This window comes from Lissotriton vulgaris, chromosome 5 (genome assembly GCF_964263255.1).
Source record: "Lissotriton vulgaris chromosome 5, aLisVul1.2, whole genome shotgun sequence".
Lineage (NCBI taxonomy): Eukaryota > Metazoa > Chordata > Amphibia > Caudata > Salamandridae > Lissotriton > Lissotriton vulgaris.
In genome coordinates this window covers 1,733,086,642-1,733,097,488 of record NC_141693.1, presented here as the reverse complement: position 1 = coordinate 1,733,097,488, position 10,847 = coordinate 1,733,086,642, and the positions used below count along the sequence as shown (strand labels likewise).

At 42.5% G+C, this 10,847-nt stretch overlaps 1 protein-coding gene across 3 annotated transcripts in view; it reads right to left on the bottom strand.

Annotated features, from left to right (window-relative positions):
* Positions 1-347: 347 nt before the first annotated feature.
* The window catches only part of SAMD14 (sterile alpha motif domain containing 14), a 257,166-nt gene continuing 246,666 nt past the window's right edge, over positions 348-10,847 (bottom strand). For all 3 annotated transcript variants that reach the window (XM_086923963.1, XM_086923965.1, XM_086923964.1), the window contains one exon: positions 348-1,153. In XM_086923963.1, the coding sequence (XP_086780089.1) occupies positions 992-1,153 (162 nt within the window). In that variant the 3' untranslated portion in view covers positions 348-991. The remainder of the gene's footprint in view (positions 1,154-10,847) is intronic.

The window sequence follows — 10,847 nt, the reverse complement described above, 5'->3', positions numbered from 1 at the left end:
CCATCTTAATAGCATTATAGGCCTCCGGACAAAGCAGTGCACTGGGATTTGCCTACTCACAGGAATAAAAATGTTTAACAGAAAATTAGTGGTAAATTCCGGTCTGCATGGGGCCACTATTTTCGCGAGGCCCCGGGCAACTGCCCAGCGTGCCCATGTGTTAAGACAGCACTGTTGAGGGTCCCAAAGTGGGGGAAAGTTTGCAAGAAGCATGTGGATCATAGCCTGGGGTTATGGGTTCAGCAACAGTGCCTTATCCTCCTGTATGGAATGTGCCAGCAATGAATGAATCTGGTCCATGTCCTGGATGCATGGAAATGTGTAAGATAAAGACAGTACAAGGTATCTCCTGCAGAGCATGTTTATTAGTGATGTTAGTGATGTGCAAGGTGGAGAGAGCGCTTGAGACCCTGCCACAAGTGAGGAAGAAATTGCGTGTTGGCAACGTGCAGCGTTATGTTTATTCATGTCACACCATGGCCGGAAGTGCTCGCCTTCATTGGTTACAAGGCAGATTTCCAGCATCAGGTAAACGGGGAGCATGAGCAGCCCTCCAACATTTTGTGGAGACTAGGAGGACTTCCTTTTCCTTCAGCGAAGCAGGATGCACTGGCCCATTCTGATGCCAGCTGGCCAACATCCTTAATAAACAGTTTTGGCCACGCATGATGAGTGACCCAAGCATGGGTTGGCGTTTCGGACGAGTGATTGAAATACTCATTCTTTTCTTTGTGAGAGTCAACTACCAGCTGGGCAGGAAAGATGCGCCTGATGGGTATGAGTTTATGAAGTCTGTTGAGAAAGAACACCTGCCCCTTCTCAACCAAACACAACCCCCATCAGTTAGCCCAAGAACCGTCACATTCCACCCTGGAAAGGTGCCCTGTTCTAGTGGGGTGCTGTCTGCGTCTCCGGCTCCGGTACTGGGCTCCATGAAGCCCTTTTCCCCCACGTCCACCTCTCCAGGCCTTGGTCAGGAGTCTTCTCTGCTCTAACTCTTTTTATGAGCCAGATCTTGCTCTTTCTTCCTCTGCTTCTCCTTCTGCTTCTCCACCTTCTCCTGTGCTTTCTTCTCCTTTTCCACAGCAGCATTCATCTCCTTTAGTTTACGTTTGATCAGAGTGCGGTCATGAGAGTTGTTGATGCCCAGGCTCTGCAAGAGACAGAAGAGCAGCATTAGATGTGAAACCCAGGCTTGTGATCATTCCTATAAACACGTTTGTGGACCAACTATCACTCAACTTCCAAAGTTTACGTAGACATCTTTTTAGGAAAATGTTTACTAATATGACTATCCTCACACAGCATTATAGGTCTAGTGATAAAAGTAGGGCGTACTGGGGCTTTTGGCCCAGAAATAAAATGTAGGTCTGGATACCTTCATATTTAGTTATGAGATCTAGGCAAGACATCAGTGTCTGCCCAGCTCTTGTTTCTGCACATCATTTAGCAGAGGGGAGCTGCTTGGCCTCCGACGGAAAGATTCAGCTGGTCCTACCCATCAGAGAGCCTATGATGCCCGTTCAGCCAGCACTGTGTTGCTAGGTGACGGCATTGGAAGGCCCACCCAATTTTCAATAGGGTGTTCAATGCTGTGGTGTCCTGCCTAGAATCACCATGCAGGGCATATGGGTCCTGTTCAGAAAAATATCAAAAATATCCTTCTAATTCTGAGTGAAAACACTAAGGGGGTTATTAGGATGGCGGGCGGACTTTGCCCACCGGCCATCCTCGTGGTAATAGGGACCGCCCGCCATAAGGGGGGGGTCCCGTGGGGGGTATTAGGATGTGCCCGCCACAGTGGCGGGCACATCCTGCATGTCACGCATTGTCAATGCTTAAAAAGCACTTTTGCATTTGCATAATCAAAGCGGCAGGCACCGTGCTGTGCCTGCCGCTTTGATTATGCAAATGCAGAGGGGTACCACAGGTACCCTCCCCGTGTGCACCCCCCTACTCGCCTTCACTCTGGGGGCCCGCAGGGGGTCCCCAGAGTGAAGTCGTCATGCCTTTCCAATGCCGCCACGGAAAGGCATTGAAAAATGCCTATCATAATATGGCTGGCGGTGTCTGATAGACACCGCCACCATATTATTCCTTTTCCACCACGGCCGCAAGGCGACTGGGGCAGAAAAGCGGCGGAGGGTGTTTCCGTCCGCCCAGGTCCCCCCCACCAAACTAATATGCCGGGGGGAAATCACTAGTGGATGTCGGGCGGATTGCCCCCGCCAGGCTGGCGGTGGCCACCGCCAGCCTGGCGGGGGCAATCCGCCCGACATCATAATGGGCCCCTAAATGTGGCATGGACATTTATTTTCCATATGCCATTTTTGTTCCTAAAAGCAAACGATTGTTGGGCCAGATTACCATGTTTGACAAACATGCTTCCACTTTGAGCATTTTCAGCAAAAATATCATGTTGTTTCAGTGGGGAATTCAAAACAGTCGTTTGTCCTCCACAGGGCTGGTAAGTCTAATGAAAACTCTTGCTGCAAACGCAGGACTAAAACTATGCTGCGGCATACGCCTAGTCCTCTTAGCTGACAAGAACTTGACTGAGGGGTTCCCGAAATTAATATGACAACCAGAAACAGACCTATTTTGGAAAAAAAGTATTACTTGCTAAAATCCTTGTGTTTGTTTTTCCATATAGATAGTAATATCAAATTTTGAACTATTAATCTGAAAATAAAAATGAAAATGTTCCTGGACGTCTTGATTTCAGCTAGATTTCACGATCTACTAGAATCAGTGTTTTATGTCCCATGTTACAGAATGAATGACTGTTCTAGATTGAAAACTTCCCTTAAGTCGATATTAAATAAACACTAAATATGGATTTATTTATTTACTTTTTCCATTTTATACTTTAATAAAAAGTCTAATTATTGATAATAAAAATAGGGCCAGTTGTACGAACATTTCATTTTGCGAAACTCTAATTGAGATTTTTTGAGACCTCCCCATTCATTCCTATGGTCCTAGAGCCCATAGGAATGAATGGGAAGACAATCTCAATTTGCGATTCTCAATTAGAGAATCGCCAATTGAGATTGCAATTTCAAGGGTGCCAGGGTGTCAAAAGGACACCCTGTTGCACCCCTGAAATCTGCATATGGGTATATCTTGCACACAATGTAATAACAGCAAACAAGTAGATAATGAAGCCAGGGAGAAACAACATGTAGGAAGCACAGCAACCAATTAAAAAGTACAAAATTGAATTTATTTGTAAATGTACATATTTAAGGTAAAAACATTTTAAACTCAAAAAACATAAACATAAGAACAAATTAAGAAACCAATTAATTCAATTCAAAGGGATTATCTTTCTAACACGATTACACAAAAATTCATAAAACAGTGGCAGAAATAATCATCGACGCGCGTTTCGGCGTTTTAACGAGAACGCCTTCCTCAGGAGCCACAATAAAATCTGAAAAACATATGTAAAATGAATTCAAAACACACAGGGGAGTATTATCACTCCTATCATCAATATACTAATATATATACCTGAAGCTATACCTAAAGCTGTGCTTACCAAACAATTCTTCCCTACTTGTGCAGTTAATAAATATAACTGCACAAGGAACAACCTAGATAATTTATATTTGAGCAGTGTCATATTGATTGGGCAGTACAAGACATGGATTAAGGACCCCCATTAAAGTAAGTTCACACAAGGAACTACCAATACTCATTATCAATGATCAAAAACTGTGGGCATTCTTATTTATTTGTAAACATACCTGACCAAGGGGAACATAGGTGAAACTGTTCACTCCGTATTCCTTAGATAAGTGTCACAGTTGGAATAGAAATATATTTCTTGTTGTCAAGTAGGCGCAGTCACTTTTTACTCCAATAAAGTTTTAATCTGTGGCAATCAAAACATTCCTATTCAGGATACATCAAAAAAATACATATCCTATTTGTTCAGTGCTTGGATATGTTGGGCCTGTTTTGCTTACCTAAATTAATTGATGCATACAAGATATTCGCTGATTCAGACACATGATTCCGCAGTTAATTTATATCAGCGGGCCGTAGAGATTTTAGTGCTGGCAGGGAAGATCGATGAAAGCATTTAGTTGTCTTTACATAAAAATAAAGGAGCCCCAAGCTAGTCTAAATTCTATTGGCCTCTAAGTTATATGAATCTTACCGATTGTTGAATCAATATGTGTGGTTGCACCTGGGTTAAATGACGAATGCCCACAGTTTTTGATCATTGATAATGAGTATTGGTAGTTCCTTGTGTGAACTTACTTTAATGGGGGTCCTTAATCCATGTCTTGTACTGCCCAATCAATATGACACTGCTCAAATATAAATTATCTAGGTTGTTCCTTGTGCAGTTATATTTATTAACTGCACAAGTAGGGAAGAATTGTTTGGTAAGCACAGCTTTAGGTATAGCTTCAGGTATATATATTAGTATATTGATGATAGGAGTGATAATACTGTTTTTAATTCATTTTACATATGTTTTTCAGATTTTAATGTGGCTCCTGAGGAAGACGTTCTCGTTAAAACGCCGTAACGCGCGTCGATGATTATTTCTGCCACTGTTTTATGAATTTTTGTGTAATCGTGTTAGAAAGATAATCCCTTTGTATTGAATTAATTGGTTTCTTAATTTGTTCTTATGTTTATGTTTTTTGAGTTTAAAATGTTTTTACCTTAAATATCCCTGTATCTCGAATCCCATAGCTTACTGCATGAACGACAGGCGGGGTTTCGAGCGCACCATAGCACCGAGCTAGTGATGCTCTCGGTGCTAGATGAACTGAGAGGCATGGCTGACGGCAAAAAACCGAGCGCCCTGATTTTATTAGACCTGTCAGCGGCGTTCGATACCGTCAGCTATGACCTGCTCCTGGGAAGACTGGAGGCCTTTGGGATCAAAGGCTTGGCCTTTAAGTGGTTGCAATCTTTCCTTTTGGGAAGGACACAGAGGATACAACTGGGGGAGTCGTTATCAGAGGTGGGATTCTTAGAGTGCGGGGTACCGCAGGGTTCCACACTGTCCCCTCTCCTGTTCAACCTTTATCTGCAGCCCCTGATTGCGTCTTTGGCTGAGATGGGTTGCAGAGTCTTCAACTATGCTGACGACACTCAGCTTGTGCTGAGCATTGATAATACAGGGACAGCACAAATCCAAGCTCAAAACATCTTGAGGTTTACCGTGGGGTGGATGACGGAAAACCTACTAAAGATCAACCCGGATAAGACCGAGGTACTGGCAATTCCTTCTCCACCTCTCCGTGGAGTGATCTGTATTGGCCTGCAGAGCTTGGATCAGCCCCAAAACCTAGTGCCAACGTGAAGAGTTTGGGGATTAAACTAGATTGTGATCTGTCAATGTGCAGCCAAATTTCCGCCGTTGTTGGAACCTGCACGAACATCATTAGACAGTTGAGAAAGTTAGCCCCCCTCCTTTCTCATTCTATGATGCGCTCAATTGTAGCAGCAACCGTCATTTCACGGATCGACTATGGGAATGCCCTGTATCTTGGCCTCCCAAAAACATTGACAAACAGACTTCAAGTCGTAATGAATGACGCCGCACGACTGATCTTCGGAGTACCCAGACGAACAAAGGCCTCCCCTCTACTCCAAAATCTTCATTGGCTCCCTGTTAAAGAGAGGGTTGAGTTTAAGAGCCTCTGTATAGCGCATAAGGCGATTTATGGCCATGCGCCGGCATATATTAAAGCCCGTCTGGAAGTATACAGTCCGAAGAGAACACTCAGATCATCAGACTCTCAGCTACTGGTTTGCCCCCGCTATAAATTAGTGACCAAGGGAGGGAGAGCCTTCTCTGTTTTGGCCCCTCAGCTATGGAACAAGCTGCCTGAGGGGCTACGCAGGGAGGTGAATCTCCTACGTTTCAGGAAATCCCTGAAAACATTGCTGTTCAGAAGAGCCCTGACCGCAATGTAGGCCTGTAGTGGTGTCTCTCGGAGGAGTGAAGCTAAGTTATTGTAACAACATCTATTTCCAATGCGCTTAGAGGCCTGTAGGTGATTGAGCGCGTTACAAATCTAAACTAACAATAACAATAACAATAACAATATGTACATTTACATATAAATTCAATTTTGTACTTTTTAATTGGTTGCTGTGCTTCCTACATGTTGTTTCTCCCTGGCTTCATTATCTACTTGTTTGCTGTTATTACATTGTCTATTTTCCCTGTATAACAAATCCAGTTGTCTAGCAGGGGGTCCTTGTTATTTACGCCTATATCTTGCACACACACATGCCCTAGGGGCATGTTTGTGTGTAAAATTAAACTTTGAAAAATGCACTTCAGTGCATTTTGTCAAAGTTTTTGCAAATTACCATGAAGTTCAACTTCATGGTAATTTGCGACCCTATTCGCGAAATAGCTATTTTTTTAACTTTAATACATTGCATTTAAGGAATTTCAATTTGAGATTCCTTAAATGCAAGTATTCACAATTTTGTGATTTCTTAATTTGCGATTTTTGCATTTGGGATGATGCATCTCAAATGCAAAAATACTGGTTGCAAAGAGGCAGATTCTGAGAATCTGCCCATTTGCGAGCAGATTTTACCTTGATGCATCTATGCCTATGTTTGCTTTAAAATAAAGTAACATTGTTTTAAATGCAGCCTATTTTCCTTAAAGGAAAAGGGGATGAAAAAGAAAAATTAAACGTTTCTGATTCATTTTTTAAGAGTAGGCAGTGGTCCGTGGGACCACAGCCTGTGCTTAAAAATCATTTTCGCTGCCAGTCACAAAGGGGGAGGGCTCAGGGGACCCGTTCCCATTTGTGACTGACTTACCACCTACTTGAAGTAAGTGGTAACCTACAATTGTTTGGCAACAGTATTCAGTTTGCAAATCAATCGTACATGCCCTTAAGACTTGCTATTAGGAATGGACTCCCTTGGCATGGCCCTACCTAATAGTGACTTTCAAACCCTATTTTGCTAGTCAGTAATAGGGCACGGAATCGCAAAATCGGATTAGTACATGCCAGAAGCCGTTTTAGCAGTCGCAACCAGCCCTATTATCAGTTTAGGACTGCTGAAAACAGTCATACATCTGACCCATAGTGCTTTGTATATTAAAGGGACAATATCACAATGAGATTTCAGAAACAGATGTAGGGTCAGCTTTCCCAAGATGCCAGGCAACACAGTGCAGCGCACAAAGTTCCTTCGCTGCGTTGCGGACAAGGAGAGAGCAGGAGAGCACCATATCTACAGAGAGATGGCACTCTCCTTCCCTTTCCCTAGCGCCGGTGCACAATCTGATAGCTGAGTGCCATGCCCACACCTCTTTGCACCTAGTGCATCTATCTGTGTGAGTCTAGCATAGATTTTGAACTGGAAGAGTATCCTTTTTGCACTGGAAATTGAATCCAACAAAACGTTTTGCGCTTGTCGCCGTTACTTTTGTCACGCAAACACAGAGCATAGGGTTTGTAAATAAAAATCTGGCCCGATGTATATCCAAGAGCACTTGGTGCATTCCAGGATTTAAAGCATAAACAACTCTCAATAATAAATATAATACATACTTATTAATCTAATGAAGGTAATAATTTATTAAATAACATGTCAAGGTTAAACTATTTGATATCTTAATCAATCAAACAAATAAGTCTCCATAAAACCATTATATACCTACATACAGCAAGAATATTACATAATATAACGTTTCATGAAATATATACACTTTTTGGATTGTTCAGAGTCAAGAGAAATTTATCAACCAAATTAATTCTAATATGCAGCAGTTGTATCATGAAAATGCTGAAAATCTCCTAGTTCTTACTAACCGGCAATTCCCAACAGCACTGGCCTTCTCCTTCAGGACCTACAGAGGCAGTAACTGGCACTAGACTTTATTATATGTTCAATAGGATAGTCACATATTCTTAAGACACATATAGGTGTCATTAGCTAGAATTCCTCACTTTTGATCTTAGCCAGTTTCGATGAAAATCACTCAAGAGCCTTCGGATTAAGAAAAGCAGATATTCAGAATCACAACCCTTACCAGAGCTCTGTGAAGACCTTCATCATTTCTCTGTAGACAAGGAGTGAGTCCGAATCAAAAAATCTCCCTTTCAAGTAGTCATATCTTCAACATTAGATACAGTTCCCTCTACTCCATCCCTCTATTTAAGAAGTTGAGGTGATCCTATCCACTCCGAAACCCACCGATGCTACTACACATCCAGAATCAGCATGGCTTTTTACACAGTTAGTACCTCATTTATGGCATTTTAGCATTGGGCAGCACAGCAAGACACAGCACACCATAATAGTATAAGGAGATTTTAATAATGTATTGGGATGTGATGCACAAAGAAATTCACTCCCCAAGGTAGTTCCAGCATGTGGAGTAGCCAAAGCGGTTATGGGAGGAACTATGGGTAGTAAGACTTCAAAGCAAGAGCTCAGTTCTGTGATGCTAACCTGTGAATTAAGATTCCTTAATGATCCTACTCCTTCTAATGTGACTTAATATGGCAACTGGGGCACATCTATTTTAGATTTTAATTTTGTAAACACGGACGCCTGGCTAACAGTGAGGAATATGTGGGTATTTCACTGCAAAGATAGTGACTAAAAATCCACTCGCTGCATACGCTTGTGTTGGGAAAAATGTGAAATTCCCTTTTCATGATGTAGTTGTTAAGGATAACGCATGCGAGAATCCAAGCAATGCATTAGAAGGGCAATTAAGTGGAACCACGAAAAATACAAGCACTTCACCTCGTACCTGAGGAACGCAATCCACTCTAGTGTTGAACAACTATTGCTGATATGGCTAGACGAGAGTGATGATAACAGGGCATTGGTCCTATCTGAACTAATTAAAATTAATGTTAAGACATCCCCCTTCATGATGACTTCCAAGAGTGTTGATTATGGGAGCGGCAAGAACCGTATTGGTAAATGGTTTGATCGTAAATATTGGATCAGGAAGAAGGATCTGCCAAATTCTTTGGTGAGACGCTATGAGGCCGTTGATTTAAAGGAGAATTTTATTAGTTTGGGACAAGATTATAAAGAGTTGATCTGGGAAAAGAAGCATGAAATGCACCTTAAGACCTGGGAAAAGAAGAAACAAGAGGCTAGGGATAAGAATTCTAGGAGCTTTTGGTCACTTATTACATGGGGATATAATCAGAGTGGGATAAGTAGGCCATGTGCATAGGGGCATGGGAGTGGGTTTCACCCTTTACTAGGCTTTATGCCACTGAGACGCCTGAAAATAGTCCCCAACAGACTACAACCCTGCTTACTCAGTCACCTACAGGAATGGACAGTTGGTACTTTTTAGATGCTGAGGTAGAAGAGGTTATTCTACAACAAAGGCAAAAAAAAGCAGTGGGCCCCAATCTTGTACCAAAACACTCCTAGATCATGGCATACGGTGATAATTGTCTCAATGTTAAAGAAAGGTGTGAGAATGGATCCATCCAACTATCGCTCAATATCATTATTTGATGGTGTGGGCAAGCTCTATGGGAGAGCCCTCTCTAACCGCTTGCAAGAGTGGGTAAAATCTAAAACAAATTCTATCAGACAACCTAGCAGGCTTCATGAGGGATATGGAAGGATTTACCAGGCCATGTGCTTATATTCCATCTGCATAAATGATGTTAGGCAAAGGAGGGTCCCCCTCCCCCTTCATTGATTTAAAGTCAACTTTTGACTCAGTGGATAGAGACCCACTACGGTTGGTGATGCAGCAGCAGGGGCTGTATGAGTACTTGCTAACAGTCATGCAAAGCTTTCATAAAGACACAATAGCTCAGATACGACATGTGCCCAAGGAGGAAACAGGTGTGAGCCAATGGTGTGTTTTAGCTCCCTTGTTCTCCTCATTATTTTTGTATGATGTAGGCTCATATCTAGACAGCTTAAAGCTGGATAGCTTGAGACTTGGTAATAGGAGGATCTCTGTGTTACTATTTGCGGATGATGTGGTCCTGTTATCTCTCACCGAGCTTTCAATGCTCAAGGTGATCAAGGGGTTTGTTGACTATTGTTTGTGAAAACATTTGATTATTAACTAAATCTATGATAATTAAACCAAAGTCTGTGCTAAGATGCTCCTTTTATGTGAATATCGAGATGCTGGAATGGGTGAACTATTTTCAATACCTTGGCATACGATAGGGCTTGGAGCCAGCCCAGGGAAAAGGCAGCGGCAATGCTAAAGAAGGTAGCGGTTAGGGGGGAGTACTTGAGCACGCCATTGCATGTATACAGAACAAAGTCAGTGTCAGTAGCAAGATATGGAGCCTCTATTTGGGGTTTTATAAATGTGTCTACAATCCAGAAAATAGAGAAAAGGTTTTAAGATCAATATTATCCGTGGGGCTGGGTACGCCCCTAGCTGCACTCCACCTGGAATTGGGCATTAAACCCATTTCGGACATCATCGCCCTCACTTCGATAAACTGAGTTTGCCAACATCGGACTCACCATGCAGGTACATACACCTGGAATATATCAGAGTGGTAGCTTACCATCCTATAACAAACAGGAAGCCTTGGTGGGAACATGTTTGAAGCATGCTAAAGTGACTCAAACATGAGATTATTTATGAGGATCCCTCTGTGAATAATGGGCAGACACACATTAGGATCGAGGAGGCCTACTGGCAGCATAAACCCAAAATGTCTACAACTCTAGCAGCATTGGATCTTTGGTACAAGGATTTCAAAAGCTCATGCTGATTAGAACCCGATCAGATGACACTTACCCTGAGGTAAGTCGTGCGCCACGTGTCAAGTTCCACTTGTGGACTCGCTCACCGTAACAACATACACTGCTAGATGGAGTAA